This window comes from Geotrypetes seraphini, chromosome 4 (assembly GCF_902459505.1).
Source record: "Geotrypetes seraphini chromosome 4, aGeoSer1.1, whole genome shotgun sequence".
Classification (NCBI taxonomy): domain Eukaryota; kingdom Metazoa; phylum Chordata; class Amphibia; order Gymnophiona; family Dermophiidae; genus Geotrypetes; species Geotrypetes seraphini.
Genome location: NC_047087.1, coordinates 318,694,233 through 318,720,294, shown reverse-complemented (window position 1 = coordinate 318,720,294; position 26,062 = coordinate 318,694,233). Strand labels below are relative to the sequence as shown.

Genomic DNA, 26,062 nt, shown 5'->3' with positions numbered 1-26,062 from the left:
GTGGTCTCCGAATTTCATCTCAACCAATCCATTGTACTCCCAGTATTCTTCCCTAAGCCTCATTCTCACCACGGAGAATCGGCCCTTCACACTCTAGACTGTAAACGTGCCTTGGCTTTCTACCTGGATCGCACCAAGCCACACAGAACCACTCCTCAACTTTTTGTCTCCTTCGATCCTAACAAGTTGGGAAGACCCGTATCAAAGCGCACCATCTCTAATTGGATGGCGGCTTGTATCTCTTTCTGCTATGCCCAGGCTGGATTATCACTTCCTTGTAAGGTCACAGCCCATAAGGTCAGAGCAATGGCAGCCTCAGTAGCATTCCTCAGATCAACACCAATCGAGGAAATTTGTAAGGCTGCCACCTGGTCCTCGGTTCACACATTCACCTCACATTATTGTCTGGATACTCTCTCCAGACGGGATGGACAGTTTGGCCAAACAGTATTGAAAAATTTATTCTCTTAAGTCGCCAACTCCCCCTCCATCCCACTGAGGTTAGCTTGGAGGTCACCCACTAGTGAGAATACCTGCCTGCTTGTCCTGGGATAAAGCAATGTTACTTACCGTAACAGTTGTTATCCAGGGACAGCAGGCAGCTATTCTCACGTCCCACCCACCTCCCCTGGGTTGGCTTCTCAGGCTAGCTACCTGAACTGAGGAGACACGCCCGGATCTCCGGGTAGGAAGGCACCGGCGCATGCGCGGTGCGGGCATCTAGAAACTTTAAGTTTCTACAAGCAACACGTGCTTGTGAGACGTCCGTACCGGGGCTCTGTCTGATGACATCACCCACTAGTGAGAATAGCTGCCTGCTGTCCCTGGATAACAACTGTTACGGTAAGTAACATTGCTTTCCCTCCCTGCAGTTCCCAGCAAGTTGGATGCTCGATACCGCATCGTCCACCATAAGGGGTTTGAGGGGGCGCAACTCTCTCATCAGTCCCTCCTGGTCGAGTCCTCCCTCAAACGATCTCACCCCTCCCAGGTTTACGCCTCAGTACCACCGGGCCGAGAAGGGAGGACGATGGATAAGTTTGGTAGACGTATCTACCAGAATTCTATGATGGCGACTCGAGTACTCAATTACAATTTCTTCTTCTCTTCATACTTGGACTTCTTCTTGCCGGTACTCCGCAAGTTCATCCCTTTTATCGATGCTTAGGCTCGATTCGAGTTTGAAGAGGTGGTGGCGACCCTTTCCCAGTTACGCCTCCAGCTGATGCAATCCTCCTACAATGCCTTCGAGCTCTCGGCACGGGCTGCTGCCTGTTCGGTGGCCATGCGTCGTCTGGCATGGCTTCGTACGATTGATATGGATCCGAACCTCCAAGACAGGCTTGCCAATGTGCCTTGTGCGGGGGCGGATCTGTTTGATGAGTCTATCGAGACTGTTACTAAGAAGCTTTCGGATCATGAGAAGTCCTTCCAGTCTATCCTACGACCTAAACCCAAGCCTCAACAGTCTCGTCCCACTAGGCCGCCTTTGATTTACCAGCGGCGTTATCAGCCGAGGCAAGCTCCTCCTGCGAGACAACCTGCGAAGAGACAGCCTCCTCAGAAGCCTCAGCAGAAGCCTCAGATGCCAGCTGCACCCAAGGCTACTCAGCCTTTTTGTCTCTTTTCCAGGGAGCATAACCGACCTCGTTCTGTCTCCCCCCTTTTTTTCCCATTGGGGGTCGTCTCCATCATTTTTGTCATCGATGGGAGACCATCACCACGGACCTTTGGGTCCTTACCATCGTAAGAGAAGGATACTCTCTTCATTTCCAACGGGTCCCCCCGGACCACCCGCCAAGAACATAAGAACATAAGAAATGCCTCTGCTGGTTCAGACCCGAGGTCCATCGTGCCCAGCAGTCCGCTTATGCGGCGGCCCAACAGGTCCAGGACCTGTGCAGTAATCTTCTATCTATACCCCTCTATCCCCATTTCCAGTAGGAATTTGTCCAATCCTTTCTTGAACCCCAGTACCGTACTCTGCCTTATAACGTCCTCTGGAAGCGCATTCCAGGTGTCCACCACACGTTGGGTAAAGAAGAACTTCCTAGCATTTGTTTTGAATCTGTCCCCTTTCAACTTTTCCGAATGCCCTCTTGTTCTCTTATTTTTCGAAAGTTCAAAGAATCTGTCCCTCTCTACTCTCTCTATGCCCTTCATGATCTTGTAAGTCTCTATCATATCCCCTCTAAGTCTCCTCTTCTCCAGGGAAAAGAGACCCAGCCTCTCCAATCTCTCAGAATATGACAGGTTTTCCATACCTATTATCAGACGTGTTGCTCTCCTTTGAACCCTCTCGACTAACGCCATATCCTTCTTAAGATAGGGCGACCAATATTGGACGCAGTACTCCAAATGCGGGCGCACCATCGCCCGATACAATGGCAGGATAACTTCTTTCGTTCTGGCTGTAATACCCTTTTTGATTATACCAAGCATTCTATTCGCTCTCTTAGCGGCCGCTGCACACTGTGCCGACGGCTTCATTGTCATGTCCACCATTACCCCCAAGTCCCTTTCCTGGGTACTCTTATTCAATAACATCCCTCCCATTGTATAGTTGTACCTTGAGTTTCTGCTCCCCACATGTAATACTTTACATTTTTCAATGTTGAACTTCATCTGCCATTTCGCCGCCCATTCTTCTAATTTGTTCAAGTCCCTTTGCAACTTTTCGCAGTCCTCTGTAGTCCGAGCTCCATTAAATAGTTTGGTGTCGTCCGCAAATTTTATTATCTTGCACTTCGTTCCTGTTTCTAGATCATTTATGAAGATATTAAATAGCAGCGGCCCAAGCACCGAGCCCTGCGGGACACCACTCGTGACCCTCTTCCAGTCGGAGTAGTGACCCTTCACTCCTACCCTTTGTTTTCTACCCTCCAACCAGTTTCTGATCCATCTATGTACGTCTCCTTCCACCCCATGGTTCTTCAGTTTCCGGAGTAGACGTTCATGGGGCACCTTGTCAAAGGCTTTTTGGAAATCTAGATATATGATGTCTATGGGGTCTCCTTTGTCCATCCGTTTGTTGATCCCTTCGAAGAAGTGCAATAAGTTTGTTAGGCACGATCTTCCCTTGCAGAAACTATGCTGGCTGGTTATCAGAAGTTCATTTTTTTCAAAATGTTGATCGATGTTTTCTTTTATCAGTGCTTCTGCCATTTTCCCCGGAACCGAAGTCAGGCTCACCGGCCTGTAGTTTCCCGGGTCACCTCTTGATCCCTTTTTAAAGATGGGCGTAACGTTGGCTATCTTCCAATCTTCCGGGATCTCGCCTGTTTTCAGGGATAAGTTGCAAATTTGCTGCAGTAGTTCCGCTATCTCCTCCTTTAATTCCTTCAGAACCCTTGGATGTATGCCATCCGGACCCGGGGATTTGTCAGTTTTTAGTTTTTCTATCTGCCTACGAACGTCCTCAAGGCTCACTTCTATGGATGTTAATTTTTCTGCCTGACTTCCGTTGAAGAATTGCTCAGGTTCCGGTATGTTGGACGTGTTTTCGTTTGTAAATACAGACGAGAAGAACATGTTAAGCCTTTCTGCCACTACCTTCTCCTCCTTCACCACTCCCTTCCTGTCTCCGTCGTCCAGCGGTCCCACTTCCTCTCTAGCCGGCTGCTTCCCTTTAACATATCTGAAGAATGGTTTGAAATTTCTTGCTTCCCTGGCTAGCCTCTCTTCATACTCTCTTTTGGCTTTCCGAACCTCACGGTGACATTCTTTTTGATGCTTCTTGTGCTCTTTCCAGTTCCCCTCAGTTTTGTCCTTTTTCCATTTCTTGAATGATTTTTTCTTATTGCCTATCGCTTCCTTCACTGTTTTAGTTATCCACGCCGGGTCTTTTGTTCTATTCTTTTTACACCCCTTCCTGAATCTGGGGATATACAGATTTTGCGCCTCGCTCACCATGTCCCTGAAGAAGGACCAGGCATGATTTACCGTTAGCCATGTTTTGGAAGTGTTCCTAAGTTTCTTCCTTACCAATTCCCTCATTGCTTCGTAGTTTCCTTTCCTGAAGTTAAAAGTTGTCGCAATGGATCTCTTGCCTTTTGACACTCCTACCTCAACCTTGAACTTGATCATATTATGATCGCTGTTTCCCAACGGTCCCACTACTTCTACTTCCTTTGCAGGTCCCCTTAACCCATTTAGGATTAGATCCAGAGTGGCATTTCCTCTCGTCGGTTCTCTAACAAGCTGTTCCATGAAACAATCCTGTGTAGCTTCCAGGAATTTTGTCTCCCTAGTGCATTTCGAGCTTCCAAGCCTCCCGTCTATCCCAGGGTAGTTGAAGTCTCCCATAATAACCGTGTTGCCGCTTTTGCATTCACGCTTCATCTCGGCTTCCATTTCCTCATCGATATCTCTGGTTTGCCCCGGTGGGCGATAAAATAGGCCCATCTTTATTTCAGGCCCTTTCCTTCCCGGTATTTTAACCCATAGAGATTCCGGCTTGCTGGCCGTCTCTGCTGTGTCCATTTGTGTGGATTGTATGCCTTCTTTTATGTATAGGGCTATTCCACCTCCTTTTTGTCCTGTTCTGTCCTGGCGATAGAGCTTGTATCCCGGTAGTGCTGTATCCCATTTGCTTTCCTCATTCCACCATGTTTCAGAGATTCCAATGATGTCGATGTCTTCTGCGTTGGCCAAGGCCTCTAGTTCCCCCATTTTGTTTCTTAGGCTCCTTGCATTAGCATATATGCACTTTAGATCCTGGTATTTTGCTGTCCTCCTTTCTTTTCCCTGTGCTTCGGTCCATATTTTCTTCTCTTTTGCTGCAGACATTGTAACCACTTCTTCTGGGTTAGTCGACTCTTGCAGTTTGTCCCTTGTTCCTTCCCAGCCATTTTTCCCCTCGGTATCTTCACAGGATACCGTCTTCCGAATCGTCGACCCTTTGTCAACTGTCGGCTTTCCCCTTCTTCTTAGTTTAAAGCCTGTTCTATTCCTCTGTTGACGTTGTTTGCTAGGAGTCTAGTTCCTGCTGCGCTCAGGTGCAGTCCATCTTTCCTGTATAGCTTGCTCTTGCCCCAGAACGGCGTCCAGTTCCTCACGAAGTGGAATCCTTCTTCCTCACACCATCTCCTCATCCACGTATTTATTGATTGTAGTTCCTCCTGCCTTTTCACATCTGCCCTCGGTACTGGTAGGATCTCTGAGAACACTATCTTCTGGGCCCTCATCTTCAGCTTCCTTCCCAGAATCTTGAATTGTTCTAACAGCGTGCTTCTTTTGTAGTCTCTCCTGCTGACATCGTTTGTCCCGATGTGGATCACTACAGCAGTCTCTTCTGCCTCCGCCCCTTCCAGGATCATTTCAATTTTGTCCACGATGTCCTTGGTTCTTGCTCCCGGAAGGCAGGTCACCAGTCGGTCCTCTCTCCCTCTTGCTATGTGGCTGTCCACATGCCTAAGGATCGAGTCTCCCACTAGGATCGCTGACTTTCCTCTCTTCAATTTTCGCTTCGGTCTCAGGTCAATGTCCTCAATGTACTTCACTCTTTCTTCTTTTGGGCCTCGACTAGCCAAAATCTCCCCCTCTTGCGATAGCCCTCTGTGGGTGTCATCCTTGAGGTAATCTTCTTCTTGCTCTCCCTTGCATGTTGGTATCCGTGTAGCTTCTTCTTTCATCTGAAGTTCGTTCTCTTCCACCTTCGTCCTGTATGCCTCTTCAATGAATCTCTCGAGTTCCCTGACTTCCTCCTCAATGTGTCTCTCCGTGGCGTGAAATCCTTCTAGCTCCTGAATCTTGTCCTCTAGTCGCTTGACCTCCTTCTTCAAGCTTTTCAGTTCCTGACACCGACTGCATACATACGACTGTCTCCCCGAGGGAAGATAGTCGTACATATGACAGTCTGTGCAGAACACTGGAAAGCTCATCTTCTGGCTTCCTTCTGCTTCCATTGTTGTTCCTTCTTTAAGATATCAGTTGAGATTACTTGTGACTTGTGCCCTCTTTGTGTCCTTTCTCTCTCTCTACCAGCCGCTGGTGTCCTCTCTCTCACTCTCTCCCTCTGCCTGCTTGTTATACTTGTGTGAACGGCTTGGCCCTTTGTGTCTGTCTCTTTCTTACCTTCTGTGCTTTCCTTCTGTACTTGTCGCTTCTTTACCTTCTGTCTTACTCCATTGCCTTGTCCCTTCTCAAAGGCCCTCGCCGCGCGCCGAATTGCTGCGCGCCGTTGGCTCCGCCCCTTTCAAGGGGGAGTCCAACGCTGCCTCTGACACGGTGGGGGTGGGCGGAGCGTACTCTCGCCGCTTCCCCGAGTCCTGTGCTTCTTTCTGCCTCCTTCCCCTGCGCAGAACTCTGTGTGTCCGACTCTCCCTCTCTCAGTCCGGCTACCAGAGCACGCTGCCTTCTTCTCCTTTGTTCTGGCAACCCGATTCAGCGCTCGCCGCGTTGGCTCCGCCCCCTTTCAAGGGGGAGTCCGACGCTGCCTCTGACGCGGTGGGGGTGGGCGGAGCGTACTCTCGCCGCTTCCCCGAGTCCTGTGCTTCTTCCTGCCTCCTTCCCCTGCGCAGAACTCTGTGTCTCCGACTCTCCCTCTCTCAGTCCGGCTACCAGAGCACGCTGCCTTCTTCTCCTTTGCTCTGGCAACCCGAGAGTATCCTTCAAACTTGACGCAGACCGCTCTTCTCCTTCAGGAGGCTCAGGCTCTGCTTCGGCTTCGGGCCGTCGAGCCGGTTCCATTAGTTCAGCAAAACCAGGGGTTTTACTCCCGGTACTTCCTCGTTCCGAAGAAGACGGGCGATCTGCGTCCCATTTTGGACCTTCGAGTCCTCAACAAGTTTTTGGTCAAGGAGCGGTTCCGCATGCTGACCCTTGCTTCTCTCTACCCCCTCCTCGAGCAGAACGATTGGTTATGCTCTCTGGATCTCAAGGAGGCCTACACTCACATCCCTATTCATCCGGCCTCCCGCAAGTTCCTCAGATTTCGGGTGGGACATCTACATCTGCAGTATCGAGTGCTTCCATTCGGCCTCTCCTCGTCTCCCAGAGTCTTCACGAAGTGTCTGGTGGTGGTGGCCGCTGCACTCCGGATCATGGGTCTTCAGGTGTTTCCATACCTCGACGACTGGCTCATCAAGGCCCCGTCAGCTCCAGAGGTCATTTCGGCGACCTTGACTACCATTTGTTTCCTGCAAAGCTTGGGCTTCGAGATCAACTTTCCCAAGTCACATCTTCAGCCCACCCAGTCTCTCCCCTTTATCGGGGCGGTCCTGGATACCATTCAACTTCGAGCATTCCTTCCTCCTCAACGCATGAATGCTCTCCTTCTACTCTGCCAGTCGGTGTCTTCTCGCCAATCCATCTCAGCGAGACACATGATGGTCCTCTTAGGCCACATGGCATCTACAGTTCATGTGACGCCTTTTGCCAGACTACATCTCCGAATTCCTCAATGGACCCTGGCATCTCAGTGGACTCAGGTGTCCGACCCGGTGTCCCGTCACATTGTGGTCACTCCTGCTCTACGGCAGTCTCTTCTCTGGTGGATGACCTCTTCGAATCTATCCAGAGGTTTGCTGTTTCACTCTCCTCCCCACCAGAAAGTTCTCACGACCGATTCTTCGAACTATGCCTGGGGGGCTCATCTGGATGGTCTTCGCACTCAGGGGTTCTGGACCAGTGCGAAACGACTCCATCAAATCAATCTTCTGGAGCTCAGAGCCATCTTCAATGCTCTCCAAGCTTTTCAACATCTGCTTCACGACGTGGTGATTCTTATTCGCACAGACAATCAGGTCGCCATGTATTATGTCAACAAACAAGGGGGCACGGGCTCGGCCCTTCTTTGCCAGGAAGCTCTTCGAGTCTGGGATTGGGCTGTTCGCCACAACGCCTTCCTCAAAGCTGTCTACATTCAGGGGAAGGACAACGTCTTGGCAGACAAATTGAGTCGTCTTCTCCAGCCTCACGAATGGACTCTCCATTCCAACCCCCTTCATCAGATCTTTGCACAGTGGGGAACGCCTCTGATAGACCTCTTTGCCGCCCCCCACAACTTCAAACTGCCTCAGTTTTGCTCCAGGATCTACACTCCTCATCGCCTCGAGGCAGATGCCTTTCTACTGGATTGGGGGAATCGCTTCCTGTATGCGTTTCCTCCGTTTCCTCTCATTCAAAAGACTAGTCAAGTTGAGATCAGACCATGCCACCATGATTCTGATTGCTCCTCGGTGGCCCAGACAACCTTGGTACTCCCTTCTACTTCAACTCAGCAGCAGGGAGCCAGTACTTCTTCCAGTGTTTCCTTCACTTCTTACTCAACAGCAAGGTTCACTACTTCATCCCAACCTGCAGTCCCTCCACCTGACAGCTTGGTTCCTTTCAACATAACTCCTCACCAGTTCTCTCAAGCAGTGAGGGAGGTCTTGGAGGCTTCCAGGAAGCCTGCTATTCGACAATGCTATTCCCAAAAATGGATTAGATTTTCTTCCTGGTGTATTTCCAATGCAACGGAGCCTCAACGAGCTTCCCTATCTGCTGTGTTGGACTATCTTCTACACCTGTCTCAGTCTGGTCTCAAGTCTACCTCAATACGAGTCCACCTGAGTGCTATTGCGACTTTTCATCAGCCTCTACAGGGGAAACCTTTGTCTGCTCATCCTGTGGTTTCTAAGTTTATGAAAGGACTTTTTCATGTCAACCCTCCTATCAAACCTCCTCCTGTGCTTTGGGATCTCAATGTTGTCCTGTCTCATCTCATGAAGCCTCCGTTTGAACCTCTCAACAAGGCTCCACTTAAGTATCTCACCTGGAAGGTGGTTTTTCTGGTGGCCCTCACGTCTGCTCGCAGGGTCAGTGAGCTTCAGGCCCTAGTGGCGGATCCACCATTCACAGTATTCCATCATGACAAGGTGGTTCTTCATACTCATCCAAAATTCTTGTCTAAAGTGGTCTCTGAATTTCACCTCAACCAATCCATCGTGCTTCCAGTGTTCTTTCCAATGCCTCATTCTCACCCTGGAGAATCTGCTTTACACACTCTGGACTGTAAGCGTGCTTTAGCTTTCTACTTGGATCGTACAAAGCCACACAGAACTGCTCCTCAACTTTTCATCTCCTTTGATCCAAACAAGTTGGGACGACCTGTATCGAAGCGCACCATCTCCAACTGGATGGCGGCTTGTATCTCTTCCTGCTATGCCCAGGCTGGATTATCCCTTCCCTGTAAAGTCACAGCCCATAAGGTCAGAGCAATGGCAGCCTCTGTAGCCTTCCTCAGATCGACACCGATTGAGGAGATTTGTAAGGCTGCCACTTGGTCCTCGGTTCATACATTCACCTCTCATTATTGTCTGGATACTTTCTCCAGACGGGATGGACAGTTTGGCCAAACAGTGTTACAAAATTTGTTCTCTTAAGTTGCCAACTCTCCCACCATCCCATTGGGGTTAGCTTGGAGGTCACCCACTAGTGAGAATACCTGCCTGCTTGTCCTGGGATAAAGCAATGTTACTTACCGTAACAGTTGTTATCCAGGGACAGCAGGCAGCTATTCTCACGTCCCACCCACCTCCCCTGGGTTGGCTTCTCAGGCTAGCTACCTGAACTGAGGAGACACGCCCGGTACATCGGGCGGGAAGGCACTGGCGCATGCGCGGTGCGGGCATCTCGAAACTTCTGAGTTTCTTCAAGCAAGACATGCTTGCAAGATGTCCGTATCGGGGCTCTGTCGGATGACATCACCCACTAGAATAGCTGCCTGCTGTCCCTGGATAACAACTGTTACGGTAAGTAACATTGCTTTACCTTCTGGTATAGGGCCTTTACGGCTCGAGCAGGCACACCGCCTGGACAGGAAAACCGACGATCGAACACGTGCTCGGGTGGTTATTTTCAAAGTCCATAACTATGCCCACAAAGCCGAATTGATGCGGCAATATAAGCTTAAAAGGAATACCATCTGCTATGAGGGGGATCCGATCAAGCTCTTTCAGGATTACTCCCCGGCCCCACAAGAGCGCCGCCGACAATTTTCCCGGGTGTGCTCGGCACTCTACCATCGTAAACAGCGCTTCATGCTGCTTTACCTGGCGCTCCTAAAGATCTGGACGGGAACCGGGTGGAAGATGTATGACACCGTGGAAGCAAACAAGGCCTATTTGGAAGCCCTGCCTTCGGAGCCTGGACTCTCTACTGCTTCTTGAGTACTTGGTGGTGAGGAGGTGATCTTGTGTTCCTGGAACCTTTACTGGGTCACACTACTTGGACGATGCGGCTTGGCGGAGGCCAGGAGGCATCCCTTTTTTTTTTTTTTTTACTTCTTCATCCCCCCTTCTTTTTTGGACCCTGTGGCCTTCTATGGCTAGATGTGTTTGGGGGACTCAGAACAGAATTTTGCATATGGGGGGTTCCGTGTGTCTGTGATGAGTGCATGGGGTTCTGTTTTGGATTGACTGTCTGCTGGTGAGGGCTGATTGGGGGTGTAATGGTTTTGCTATTGTTTTTCTGGGGTTTGGGTAGTTCTGGGAGGTGTGAATGTTTGCTGGTTTGTCTGTTAGATGGCTGTCCTGTGGGGTGTCTTATTGGGATAAGGTGTTTCGTATGATGGGGTTGCTGGGGAGAATGAATATGTCATAGAAACATAGAAACATAGAAATTGACGGCAGAAAAGGGCTATAGCCCATCGAGTCTGCCCATACCAATGACCCACTCCCTGATTCTTACTCTCCTAGAGATCCCACATGAATATCCCATTTCCTCTTGAAATCTAACACGCTGCTGGCCTCAATCACCCGCTGAGGCAGCTCGTATGTCTGAGTCTTTATTGGATCTATTTAGTGTGTTTCCCCCTTTTCTCTTACTCTGTTTGTCTGTTTGAGAGGGGGGGTATGTTTGTGCTTTTCTTGAACTCTGGGCCCTTTCTTGACCAGGGCTTGGGGAGTTTCCCTTATGGGGCTTTAGGCTTCTCTCTTCAACTATGCCTTGGCTCCCATTGGGTGGCTTTTATAGGTTATCCTCAGCTGCCTGGACTGGTTCACATTAACCCTTTCTAGGGAATTCAATTGCTTGTCAGTACTGTATATGGTTCCTTTGCGGGGCATCCCGTGATCCTTCCTAGGTTTTGAGGGGGCCCCCCCTGTGTCCTGGATGCGAAATCATGACACAATCCTAGACTAGGAAAACCTACGTGATCCCCACCAGCACGGATTCACCCAGGGCAGATCCTGCCACTCTAACCTAATTAGCTTTTTTGACTGGGTTACTAGACAACTAGATGCCGGAGAGTCACTGGATGTAGTATATTTAGACTTCAGTAAAGCTTTTGATAGCGTCCCACACCGAAGGTTATTGAACAAGCTGAAATCGATAGGATTAGGGGATACTCTAACTACATGGGTTGAGGATTGGCTGAGTGGTAGACTTCAGAGGGTGGTGGTAAACGGTACCCCATCCAAAACGTCAGGCGTGATCAGTGGAGGGCCGCAGAGCTCGATCTTGGGCCCGATTCTATTCAACTTTATTCATATGACCCAAGGACTTAGAGGAAGGGTATCTCTGTTCGCCGACGCCGCCAAACTTTGCAACATAGTAGGTAAAAGCATTTTGCCTGATAATATGACGCAGATTCTACTGCTGCTGGAACGGTGGTCAGCAACATGGCAGCTAGGCTTCAATGCTAAAAAGTGTAAGGTAATGCACCTGGGTAAGAGAAACCCGCACAGAACTTGCATACTAAATGGTGAGACCTTAGCCAGGACCACGAGGGAACGTGATCTAGGGGTGATCATTAGTGATGACATGAAGGCTGCAAATCAAGTGGAGAAGGCTTCCTCCAGGGCAAGGCAAATGATGGGTTGTATCCGTAGAGGTTTTGTCAGCAGGAGACCTGAAGTCATGATGCCGCTATACAGGTCCATGGTGAGGCCTCATTTGGAATATTGTGTTCAATTCTGGAGACCACACTACCGGAAGGATGTGCTGAGAATCGAGTCGGTTCAACGAATGGCTACTAGGATGGTCTTGGGGCTCAAGGATCTCACGTATGAAGAAAGACTGAATAAACTGTGGCTGTACTCACTTGAGGAACGAAGAGAGAGGGGAGACATGATTGAAACGTTTAAGTACATCACGGACCGTATCAAGTCGGAAGAAGATATCTTCTACCTTATGGGACCTTCAACCACCAGAGGGCATCCGCTGAAAATCAGGGGAGGGAAGTTCCATAGCAACTCCAGAAAATACTTCTTCACCGAAAGAGTGGTGGATCATTGGAACAAACTCCCACTGCAGGTGATTGAGGCCAGCAGCGTGTCAGATTTTAAGAGAAAATGGGATATTCACATGGGATCCCTAAGGGAGAGAGATCAGGGGGGCGGGTATTTGAAATGGGCAGACTTGGTGGGCTATAGCCCTTTTCTGCCGTCTTTTTCTATGTTTCTATGATGTCTCATTTGGATCTGGATGCCTGTTCCTTTTCCCTTTTTACCTGCATAATATGTGAGGGGGGTGGGCTGGGGGCCCCACTCGCATCGTAGTGACTCTCTCACTCCGTCCCACCTGGGTGGTGCGGTGTGGGTTGTTGTATTACAGTGTTTTAGGGGTTCGTTTCGTATTTGGTGGTAGGGGTTGGGTTGCTGGGTTGGATGGGTGGTCAGTAGGGTGGGAGGTCCTCCTTCCATATCTGTATTCAGTTTTTTGGGATCTTTGTATAATTTTTGTTCTGCTTTTCAGGCTATGCCTTCTGTTTGGCCCTACTGCTCTGGGGGATGGCTGGGCTCCTGGGGTGGTCTCACAATTTTTCTTCCTTCCTTACTACACTACTTATTTCCTGATTTTTCGGTCCAAGTACTCCCTTTAGGTTTACCTCTTGGAATGTCGGGGGAATTACGTCGCCAATTAAGCAGTCAATTAAGCTCTACAGCGTTATCGCTCGGACATCACTTGCTTACAAGAAACCCAGTTGACGGATGCGGAACATCTTAAGCTGGGTCGTTCTTGGGTGGGGGACGTATATTTTGCCTCATCTCAGGGCCGCCATGGTGGTATTGCAGTGTTGGTCCGCAAGTCTTCGCCTATTGGAGTGCAGATCCTCGAGAAGGCTCTTGATGGTAGTTACCTGCTTTTGCGTCTGACGTTGGGTGATCGATGCTATCTGTTACTTGTGGCTTATACCCCTAACTCATCGGAAACTGCCTTTTTACAAAAGTTGACTCAACTTTGCTCTAGGTACTCTGGGGCCCCGTTTCTTATCGTGGGTGATTTTAATTTGGTGATGGACCCTGCCTCAGATAAATCCGGTACAACTGTTACATCTTTGGGGGCTAAGGGTCGTCTTCTTTCTGACTTTGTGATACTCTCTCTGTGGTAGACCCTTGGCGTCTTCTCCATCCTAAGGTCCGTGACTATACTCACCTATCTCGGGCCCACAATACTTGGTCTCGGATCGACCATATTTTTGTATCCTCGACGTTGTTCTCTTCGGTCATTTCGGCTGAGATTGGTCCCCTGAATATCTCTGACCATACCCCGATTTGGGTAGACGTTTATTTAGATGCAGCTTACCTTCGTACTCCTTTTTGGCGCTTCCCATTCTATCTTGCTCAGGATAAGGAATTTCAAACTTTTTTGCAGGTCCAATGGGAGGATTATTCCACTAATAATGCTCCACATATGGATGATCCTATTCTGTTTTGGGAAGCCGCCAAGACGGTGATTCGGGGCCATATCATTTCTTTTTTGATTGCTCGCAACAAATGTATTCATAGAGGCATCGTTACCTTGGAACGGGCCTTACGAGTAGCTAAGCGGTTGTTTCATTCGAATCCCTCGAGGGAAACTCGGGACGGTTATTTGTCTATTAAAGAGGCTCTCAACTCTTTAATTCATTCCCGTTCTCAAAAATGGGTAGCTTTTCATCAACATCGCTTCCAACGTTTTGGAAACAAGCCTAGTTGCCTTATGGCACGTTTGGTTAAGGGTGCGACTTGCAGGAAACCGATCTTGTATCTTCGGACCCAGGGTGGGGGGTAAAGTGACCAGAACGGCTGATGTTTCTGCGATCCTTTATGACTTTTTTAGACGCTTATATGCTTCACCAGATGACGTTTCTCCGGAACTGCTGACAGACTATCTTCAGTCCTCTGGACTTCCTCAATTACCGGAGGATGCAGTGTCTTCTCTTAATAGTCTATTTAGAGCGGCAGAATTGGAATCCGCAAGGCCCCAGGTCCGGATGGATTTTCGGGAGAATTTTATCGTCTTCTCATCTCTGTGGTCCCTTACTGGCTTATTTTAACTCTGCTATTGCTAGGGGATTGTTTCTGTGCTATGCTAATGAGGCCATTATTTCCTTGCTGCTGAAACCTGGATCTTAAGCTCCTCTCTCGCATGTTGGCCGATCGTCTTGCTCAGCATCTTCCTGCGGTCATCCATGGCGATCAAGTGGGGTTTGCCCGGGGACATCAATCAGTTTGTAATGTTCGTAAGGTTCTCTTTGCACTAGCCCATTGTCAATCTCATCGCATTCTAGCTTTGTTTGTCAGTTTAGATGCTTCAAAGGCCTTTGATAGTGTCCATTGGTTATTCTTGTTTCGCACCTTGGAACATGTTGGGTTGGGTGGCTTTTATCTTAATGCTGTGCGTTCTCTTTACTCTAACCCGAGGGTTTCTCTTCTGGTAAATGGGACACGAACGGATTCTTTTCCTATCCTTCACAGTACTCGACAGGGTTGCCCCCTTTCCCCATTACTTTTTCTACTTTCTTTAGAATCGTTGCTTTGCACTCTTCGGGGGTTTGCTGAGGTGTGGGGCCTTCGTGTTGATAGGGTAGAGTTAAAGACCTTAGCATTTGCGGATGACATGTTTTTGATTCTTACTAGGCCTGAAGATTCCGTGCCAACAGCATTGGACCTCATTTCTGAATATGGGTTTTATTCTGGTTTTTCTCTTAATTTGGATAAGTCCATCGCCTTGCCTTTTCCCCCCGAGTTACGCAACACATGGAGGGGTGTATTCCCTCTTTGTTGGGCCGACTCTACATTGAAATATTTGGGGGTTACAATTCCATTGGACTTATCTAGTCTGTATCGTTTGAATGTGGAACCGTTGTTCCTGGCCCTTCAGAATAAACTACAGCTTTGGGGAACCCTTTCATTTTCACTTTTGGGTCGGCTGCATCTTTATAATATGCTTATTGTCCCGTGTTGTTTATATGTCTTTCAGGTCCTCCCTCTTTATTTAACCTCTCGGGATGAACGCCACCTGGAATGCTTGGTTCAGAGCTTTCTTTGGGCTGGGAAGCGGCCTTGCCTGCCTTACAAATGGGCGGCGGCTCCGTGGTACAAGGGTGGCCTGGGTTTGTTGAACCTTCGCTATCTGACTATTGGCTGTGGAATGCGCCATATCAATGATCTCTTCAGGGGTACTTCTGCTTTCACCAACACCTCTTTGGAACCTTTCTGTTTTCGAACTACTCACTTTGGTGCATACCTTCACTCTATTCCTTCTTCCTTGCCTGAGTCTCTCCCTAATAGGATGCTACACTGTCCCCTGCAGAAGGTTTGGCACTAGGTCTGTAAATATCACTCTATTTCTGCTTCTATAACTCCTTTTCTGCCTATCCGCTTTAATAGCTCATTTCTCCCTGGGGTCGATGGGCCTAGTTATATATACTCAACCTCTCACCACTATGTACCATATGATTATCCTTCTACCCCAGATATAATCCTTCCCTACTTTCACACCGTAAGTTCTCCACATGCTTAACCTGCTCTCACACCCTTAACTAAGTTTCTTACACTCAACTTGCACTGACTTCACAACCAATCGCACTCCACCTCTACCCATTCCTATTGATCGCTGACGGCCCCTAGCTGCCACTCCCAGTCAGGCATTCAGTCCCTACTTCTCACAACCCGAACCGCACTTCCCATCACACAACATGGCAATCTGCAATAAACGCAATTACTATTAGGGATACTATACCTATTATGCTCCAAATGCTGGGGCAATGAAGACAACCCCCCCCAACCTATGCACACCTACCCCATCCCCTGGCTCAGACCAGTCGAACTAAATAAGCCCTCCAACCCCCTCCAACTACTACAAAACCAGCCAAGACAAGACCTTCATCAAATCACAGTATTAAACACCACCCACAAACACTGCAAACCACACAGGAACAAGTTCTGCAACAGAAACATAAAAAAACTAACATACTCTGAAATCCCTACAGCAAATAGTTACGAAAACATTAAGGGATACTACCTAAATACCCGCTCCGTGAGAAACAAAGCCCACATAATAAATGATTGGATACTACAAACAAAACCTGATCTCCTGTTTCTGACAGAAACATGGATGATCTCTGACACTGACACCATCATGAAAGAAATCCTACCTCAGGGATACAAAATTATCCCACTATCAAGAAACTGGAAAAAAGGAGGAGGACTAGCGATCATCCTAAAAGAACACTTCGACTACATCAAGACCGACTCCAAATCTTCAGAAAACCTTGAAATACTAACTTGCAAAATCACTAACGCACAGTTAGAAGAATCACTGATCACAACTCTATTCTATATCCCACCCAAAAAATGGTCAAACGCAAAAGAGGAATTCGCCGAATTCCTTACCCTATCTACCCTAAAAGGATCATACAACCTGCTTCTGGGAGACATAAACACTCACCTAGAACAAAAGACAAAACCAGAAATAACCGAAATCGCCAACTTCTTAATGTCACTGGACTTTCCTAATCCAGACGCAGAAATAACCCATGACAAAGGACACAAACTAGACTTAATCACCTTCTCCCACAAAGAAACAATAGACCCCAAAATTCAATATTACCCAGGACCCTGGGAAAAATGCATCTGGTCAGACCACTACATTGGCAAGTTCAATTTACACTGGCTAAAACAGAATACACAACAAAAACACAAAAACGTCAACACGAACACAATAACCAGCCGGGGCATTATTAACCCAACCGAATTCTGGACCCACTACGAGTTACAGCCCATAACCAATGAAATTCCCACAAGATGGGAAACTTACAGCAAAGAACTCCTAGACCAAGTAGCACCATATAAAACATACAAAAAGAAAAATAGACCACCAAATGAATGGTTTGACTGTGAACTACTAACCACCAAACAGGAACTAAGAAAATTGGAGAGAATCTGGCAAAAAACAAACAATGAATCAGACAAGACAAGCTGGAAGCAAAAAATGAAAATATACAAAAATCTGATCAAAGAAAAACGCACTAAGCATTATGCAAAAAAAATTGGTACTTCAAAAATAAACAGCAAAGAATTATTCAAACTAGTAAAAACAATAACCGACACAACTCAAATACTGAAAAAGGACAACGAGCCCACTCCATCGGCACAAACCCTAGCCAACTTCTTTCAAAATAAAATCGCTGAACTAAGAGCAACTCTACCCTCAACCACAACAAATGCTCTTCAATACCTCGAACCCCACGACCAAGACACCAGAGTAGACATGATATGGGACCACCTCGAATACCCAAACTGGCATCAGTTCCTAAATTTATTCAACAAGTACACCAAATCTAACTGTCTACTTGACGCATGTCCCCCAAAAATTATGACAGTTGCCCCTCCAGAATTTAAAAAGGAACTATTCGCATGGCTAACAACCACCCTTACAAGCGGAACATTAAACAAAAAAATGGGTCACATACTAATCACTCCAATCCCTAAAGATCAGAAAACCTCTTTAGCACTGACATCCAATTTCAGACCCATAGCAAGCATTCCCCTTTTCACAAAGATACAGGAAGGATTGGTCAACCTTCAACTAGTAAACTACCTGGACAAATTTAACATCCTTAGTGAACACCAATCAGGATTCAGGAAAGGATACAACACAGAAACTGTCTTAGCCTCCTTACTGAACCACCTCTATGATCTCTTTAGCAAAGGCAAAAGTGCACTGATTCTACAATTAGACCTCAGCAGCGCGTTCGACCTGGTGGACCATGAAATCATGCTACTGTGCCTTGAAGTAATGGGAATTTCTGGAAAGGCAAAGAAATGGTTCCAAGAGTTCCTAACAAACAGATCCTACCGAGTAATCAGCAATGGAAACTACTCCAAACCATGGAAAAACCCATCAGGCGTGCCTCAAGGTTCCCCACTATCGCCCACCCTTTTCAATATCTATATCGCCTCCTTAGGCCACCTCTTACAAAAACTAAACTTAATACATTACATTTACGCAGACGACATATCCATTCTAATCCCCTTAAACGACATCACAAAAGAAATTATAGACAACCTCTCAAACATAATGACCGAAATCGATAAATGGACCACCAATTTCAAACTGAAACTAAACGCAGAGAAAACAAAAGTCTTTCTGGCTAGTCCAAATGACAAAATTACGAGAACATCGATAAAAATAAACAATCACGAATACCCAATATCCAAAAACATAAAAATACTCGGTATCACTCTAGACACACACCTAACTATGACTGACCACACAAACTCAATAGTGAAAAAATGTTTTTTCACGCTATGGAAACTAAGGACCATAAAAAATACTTTGATCCAACATCATTCAGGTTCGCCTAATTTTCGGACTAAGAAAAAGTGACCACATCAGCCCCTACTATAAAAAGCTACATTGGCTACCAATAGAAGCTCGAATATTATTCAAATTTGCTTGCACCTGTTTCAGGCAAGCCTGGGGACTAGCTCCTTCCTACCTACAATCTCACTTCATCCTATACAACCCCACCCGTACAACCAGAAACAAAAACATCTTTGCATACCCAAAGATTACAGGCTGCAGATACAAATCATACCTGGACAGAACCTTTAAGTTCCAAGCGAACAGACAGCAAGTTTGGCTGAAAAACTACATAAACGAACCCAATCTGACATACAGTGCATTCCGAAAAGCGATCAAAACCGCCCTCTTCGCCAAATTCATTGACTAAAACTGTCCCCTCCCCCACTAGGACTTCCCCGCTATAAACGCCTTTTCTCTCTCTCAAGAAGCTCCTTTCATGTATTCAGGTATTCTCTACCCATAGAACTCCACTTAATATGTTAGTACCAAAGCATTCAGGTACTCACTATCCATAGAACTCCAATTAATACGTAAGTTTCCCTTTTAGATTATTGTTTAATATTTAGACTCATTGTATGGTATTGTACTTAGACTTACTGTATTGTATTGTATTTAGACTCATAGTAATGTATTGTATTGTATTGTATTGAGACTCATTGTTCGGTATTGTAAGTAGACTTATTGTATTGTATTAAGACCTTTTGTTATTCGCTGAATGTCCAGCCTTCTTACAATGTAAACCGCCTAGAAGTCGCCTGACTATGGCGGTATAGAAAAATAAAGTTATTATTATTATTATTATTATTATAGTTTTGCTCGATGGGAAACAAGGGGCATTCATTATGTGTTTCAGTTGGTTGATGATGATGGCAAAATTAAGTCTTTTGCACAGCTGCGGGACGAATTTGATCTCCCACCCACTGATTATTTTGCTTATATGCAAATTCACCATTACATTTCTTCTTTACCCTCTAGTTCCTTGCAGGCCTCTTGTCAAGAGATGCTGTCTGAGGCTTTTACCATTGGTTTCCAACTCCCTGTTCCCCTTAAATTTCATCATCGCCATTTGAAGGATGAGTCACCCTTGTTTGACCATTCTAAATTGCGGGATGCTTGGGCTCGTGACCTTGCAGTGGAATTGCCTGATGATGTGCTTTTGCAGGCTGTCCGTAGGTTGTCTGTTTTTCGAAAATATACTACCTTATGGGAGCAACACTATAAGTTAATCTTCCGTTTGTACATTTCTCCTAAGAGGGCTTATCGCTCTGGATTTCGTGAGACTGCTGCTTGTCTTCGATGCCAAGCCCCTGAAGCGGGCTTGGGACATATGTTCTGGACTTGCCCTGATATGCAATGCTTTTGGACTGCCATTTTTATTTTTGTTGAGCGCATTTGGAACATTACAATTCAGCGCTCGCCTTTGCTCTTATTTGGAGCTGTCCCCCATTATTACCCTCGCACAAGGGGGGCTGCTGCTTTTCTTAAGTGGACTGTCCTCGTTGCCTTGAAATGTATCTTGTTGAAATGGCTTGAGGGTAAGGCGTCGGATTACTCGATCTGGCGGTGCCGGATGATTACCCTCCTGATGTGGGAATGAAGAGTTGTGACGGACTTTTCTTGTCTCCCAGGGCGCATCTTTCAATGCACCTGGGAACCTTTTTGGACTACCATGTCTCCCTTGGCTCGTAGCCGATTGCTTAACTGTTGATTTCTTGTTCATTTGTATCATTCTGTTCAGTTGATATGCCCTTCTCATTTGTATTTTATCTTTGCCTATGTTGGGGTTGTGTTTGGAAGGAGGACCTGGGGGGGTGTATTGGAGGGACTTGTTTGGGGAGCGGGGTGGTTACATAAAGGGGGGGGGGGTTGTGGGGGTTTTTACTCAGCAAAATTTGAGCTTGTTTGCGCTTCATCTTATGTAATTTCTTGCCTTTCTTGATGAGTTCAATAAAATATATTTGAACATAAAAACTGCAAACATAACATAACATCGTGCTTCTTAACTGCATAACCATAAGTTCTATGCGGCTTACAAAAGATTATAAACTAAAGACATTTAAGAATGGATAAGGTGGCCCTGGAAACAAAGTGAAGAGCAGACAGAAGAAAGTTCAACCAGAGACTAGGAAAAGATGATTAGAAAAATAAAATCATTAGAAAACAAAGGTAGGAAAATGATTTTATTTTCAATTTAGTGATTGAAATATGGTGGGTTTGAGAATTTACATCTGCTGTCTATATTTTGCAGTGTTCAGGAAGAAATGCATTTCTTTCTATTTCTCTGGTGTTGTACTATATGCAGAGTCTGGAATCTTAGGGTTTCGTTTGTGTATATTAGAACTTTTAGTTTGTGGTCCTGTATTTGCATAGCATTTATCTGTGTTCTGCATCTATGACCAAGGCCAGGTGTTCTGGTAGGAATGAATGTTGAGAAGCATCATACAGTGTACTTTGTGTAGTTTAATTTTGTGGCTAACCATTATGTATTGTTAATACAATTATATTGTTTGTGTATATGAAAAATGTATGGAAGAAATGGCATTACAATTAGTACTATTGTTAATGGGGCGGGGTCTTGGGTGGAGCTTGAACACCCCCAATCATTTTGAAAAGTTGGCTCCTATGCTCCAATCAACATCTGGCATGTTAAAATCATCTATTAGTAATACTTTCCCTTTTATAGTTATTTTGAATGTCTTCAATTAAATCTCTGTCTGCTTCTTCAGTCTGTGAAGGAGGCCTTTAGATCACACCAGTGTAGATACAATTTACGTTTCCTTTTTCCAGATTGACCCACAATGTCTCTTCATTACCCTATAGATCCTGCAATTGTGTGGCTTTAATATGATCTTTAACATGTAACATCACACCCCGTCTTTCCTGAACAATTATGTACGTTAAACACATAAGAGACAATCCCTGCTTAACAGAGCTTACAATATAGGTGGAGTATTAAAAAAAAGAGAACTGAATTACTGTGCTGTGTGTTCCTCCAGAGCGGGAAGAGCGAGATCGTGTTGAGAATGAAAAGAGGGAGGTAGAACAGCGTGAATACCAGGAACGTATTAAGAAGTTGGAAGAGCAGGAGAGGAAGAAACGGCAGCGAGAGATGGAAATAGAAGAGAGGGAACGTCGCCGAGACGAGGAGCGCAGAACTGGTGACGACTCATTAAGGAAGGTAAACCTGATTTTTCTTTATGCAGATTTAAAAAGGGGTAGGTAATGAATACTACTGTTAATTGTGTGCATATATTTTTCCCATGCTGCTATTAGCTCATTTATTTACCAGCATAGAAACATAGAATATGACGGCAGAAAAGGGCCGACGGCCCAACAAGTCTGCCCACTCAAGAACCCTCCCTCCCAACTAGTCTGCCTACTCAAGAACCCTTCTTCCCTGGAGTATCTATCATTTGAGCATAGCTCTGTAGTACTCCTACCTGTTTGTCCCATCGACTCTTGAAGTCGAGCACGCTACTGGCCTCGACCACCTGATCATTCCATCGATCAATCACCCGTTCGGTGAAGAAGTATTTCCTGGTGTTACCATGAAATCTTCCTCCCTTAAGTTTTAGTAAATGCCCTCTTGTCGCCGTGGGACCCTTCAGAAAAAAGATTTCCTTCTCCACTTTGATGTGATCCATGATGTATTTAAATGTTTCTATCATGTCCCCCCTTTCTCTGCACTCCTCGAGAGAATATAAGTGCAGTCTGATCAGGCGTTCTTCATATGGGATGTCTTTAAGTCCTGAGACCATCCTAGTGGTCATTCTAAACTAAACCTTAGGTTTGTATACCGCACCATCTCCAAGGTTGTGGAGCTCGGCACGGTTTACAGAAGTTGTAATGAGAAAGGAACTACACGGAAAGGGCTAGATGAGGATACAGAGGAAAGAATGAAGTTAGAGGGCTAGGATGTTAGATGAGGAGGGAAGTGTTAGATTTTTGAGAATAACCAGGTTTTCAGATGTTTACGGAAGGGTTGGAGAGCACTCAGGTTCCGAAGGGGGGAGGTAAGGTTGTTCCAGAGCTCGGTGAGTCTGAAGTGGAGGGAAGTTCCCAGTATTCCTGGGAGGGAAATGCCTTTAAGTGAGGGGAAGGATAGCTTCAATTTTTGGGTGGGTCTGGTGGTATTAGGATTTGAGGAGTTCCAAGAAAGCGGAATTAATGGAGGGAGGATGCCATGGACGATCTTGAAAGTTAGGCAGATGCATTTGAAATGGACTCTGGGAATTATCGGAAGCCAGTGAAGCTTGAGAAGGAGCGATGAGACATGATCAAATTTACTTTTTGCAAAGATAAGCTTGGCTGCGGCATTTTGAATCCGTTGGAGTCTGTGAAGGTTTTTCTTTGTTAGGGTTATGAAAATAGAATTGCAATAGTCCAATCTGGATAGGATGATGGATTGGACAAGAACGGCAAAATGATTTTGGTGGAAACAAGATCTTACTTTCCTCAGCATGTGGAGGCTGAAATAACATTTTTTTACCAGGGAGTTGAGGTGGTCATTGAAGGACAGTGTGGAATCGATAGTGACACCCAGGACCTTGCTGGAGAATTCGAGCTGCAGAGTAGAGCCAGAGGACAGTGGGATTGAGGTGGGTAGCTGAGCTAAGTTTGGGCTGAGCCAAAGAAGTTTTGTCTTGGATTCGTTCAGTTTCATTTGGACGGTGTGGGCCCAAGATTGGAGGTTCGAGATCAAGAGGAAATGTTCTCTGAGAGATTAGTGAGGTTTGAGTCAGTCTCAAGAAGGACAAGGATGTCATCAGCATAGGTGTAAATTGTTTCAAGGGGGGATAGACGGAGGAGTTTTAGAGAGGACATGTAAATGTTGAAGAGGATAGGAGATAGAGGAGAACCTTGCGGGACTCCGCAGGTTGGTGTCTAGGGGGAAGATGAGGTGCCATTCATGTTGACAATGTAGGATCGGGAACGGAGGAATTTTGAGAACCATTCAAGGACTGTAGAGGTGATGCCAATCTCAGAGAGTTGATAAATTAGAATATCGTGGTGAACGACATCGAAAGCGGCAGAAAGATTGAATTGCAGGAGGACGGCGAACTTGTTGTGGGAGTGAAGTTGTTGAATTTTGGAGATTAGGGAGGTCAATAGGCAGTGTTCTCCCTAGAAATTTTTTCCAGCCGGGTGGCACGAAAAAGTAGCCGGGTGGGGCAGGATGGGGGAATTTGGTGGTGCAAATATGGTGCTATGCAAATTACCCCTCCCTGCTCACAGTGAAGGAGTAGGGCAGGGGTGTCCTATCTTTTGGCTTCCCTGGGCCGCATTGGACGAAAAAAAATTTTCTGGGGCCGCACAAATACTAACACTAGCTGATGAGCAAAAAAAAAAAGGCCAAGCAGGTCCCAAATTTGCAATCACTAATATAGAAGATGTACGTATCTAATAATAAACCTTCATTAAAGGTTTATTCCTCACTGTGGAGAGGAACCCCAAAAAGCAGTAATACTTACCCTGACTGAGTGATCCTCCACGTACACCGCTGACAGTGGAAGCAGCCACAGGCTTCCGCATCTCCACTCTGATGAGCAGGGATGCGCACTCCTGGTTTTCCCATTCACTTCTATTACAGCTACTGTGAGCCTCTTCAGAGGTGAGCCTCATCAGAGCGGGGATGCTGCATCAGCTGTTATCGATGCACGTGGAGGATCGTTCAGTCAGGGTAAATATTATTGCTTTTTTGGGCCTCCCACTTTGAGCTTAGGCTCCCTCAAAATGAACATCTCCCCTGCTGTAGCTAGTAGGGATCCTCAAACCTCACCAACTGACGGCCACCTCCTCCCCCTCCAACTTCTCAAGTTCTGCAGGTGGCAACAATATTGCAGAGCTGCTGCCTTCCCTCCTCCCTTCCCCCCCACCTTGGCTTTCATGCATGCTTGAAAGCAGTGACAGCTTGAGGATATTGCCATTGGCTGCAAAGCTTGGAGATTTTGGGTTGTCAGACTGGAGGAAGATGTCTTCAGGTGGCAGGGATTGGGGATCCCCAATAGCTCTAGTATTTGTAAATTGCACTGAGGCGGGGAGAAACTTTGGTGCCCATCTACTAAATTTGGGCTTCAGTCCCTCCCCTAAATCAACTGTATATGACTACGCCACTGAATATAAAAATAATTGTGATGCACATATCCCAAAGCTAACGTATACCAGTTAATAAATTCAAAATAAAACAATTTTTTCTACCTTGTTGTCTGGATATTTTGTTTTTCCATCCTCTTGGTCCCAGTTTTTCTTTCCGCTTTTTGTCTATCTTCAACTAATTCTCTTTCCAGTGTCTGCTGTCTATTATTTTCTCCTCTTCTCTAGTTCCATTTCCTTCTTATGCCTGTCTCCAACGTATTGATTTTTTCTTTTCAGCTTTCTTAACTTTTTCTTTTCTGCCTCTGTCCACGCAAATCTTGCCTTCTTTCTTGTCTTTCTTCATTTTAAATGATCAGCTACCTCTCAATTCTCCATCTTCTCTCAGTCCCTAGCTCTCCCATTTCCCATCTCACTCCTTTCCCAGCCTCCTATTTCTTTCTTTCTACTCCCCATTACCACATTTCTACCACTCACTGCTCTCTCTCATCTTGTCATCTCCGTTTTGACCTCATCCACATGGCTCACCACTTTCAGAATCCCATCCCTCTCCCCACTGGTCAGGCTATAACTCCCTGTCCCTTTCTTTCCATCCCCTTTCTTATCCCAGATCTCATCTCTCCTGCCCTCCCATGGGTCCATCTCTCCTCCTCTATCCCCATGGTCCAACATTTTGCTCCCTCTCTTCTTCCCTCCCCCTTTGATGCTGAACAATGAGATGGAGGGGAAAAAAAGAGAGATGCTGAATCTCTCAGCCTTCCATCCACAGGCCTAAAATTTCTCCCTACCTCCCTTCCATCCCCAGATCCAACTTCTCTCCCTTTCTCTTCCCAACTTCCCCCACCACATCTCTCTCCATGGGTGGCATGATAAAGTAGCTGGGTGGGGCGGGACAGGGAAATTTGGTGGTTAGAATAGGCTCATTAAATCCAGTGGCGTACCTAGTATATATGACAGCCAGTGCTGATTATTTTTTAACAACCCCCTCCTCTATATAAAAAAAAGTTATTTTTAGTAATAATCCATGAGTCACACAACAAGGGTGCACCTAGGAAAAGGCAGCATCTTAAACACTGCAGTGAGCACTAGAACACCACACGAATTGTAAATCTAAATAAGCCTAATCATGCACAGGCAATTGATTTTGCACAGTCAATGCTAACAGAAAACCATGTCCTTTTCATACACAAAGAACACAGAAACACACTTGCCCAATATGGAATAATCACAAACTAAAAATAGAAATATGTAGACAAAAGTTAAACTGAAAACGCCAAGAAATCAGACTCTGCATACAATGCAACACCACAGAAACAGTGACACATGTCCCCTAATACTGTGCAAAATATAGACAGTAGATGTAAATTTGAAAAAAAAAAAACCCTGATACATAATCACCACTTTACAA

General features: G+C 46.2%; 1 protein-coding gene across 3 annotated transcripts in view; it reads left to right on the top strand.

Annotated features, from left to right (window-relative positions):
* The window catches only part of EIF3A (eukaryotic translation initiation factor 3 subunit A), a 330,727-nt gene that overhangs the window by 184,065 nt on the left and 120,600 nt on the right, over window positions 1-26,062 (top strand). For all 3 annotated transcript variants that reach the window (XM_033943256.1, XM_033943255.1, XM_033943254.1), the window contains exon 17: window positions 21,558-21,739. In XM_033943256.1, coding sequence (XP_033799147.1) covers window positions 21,558-21,739 — 182 coding nt within the window. The remainder of the gene's footprint in view (window positions 1-21,557; window positions 21,740-26,062) is intronic.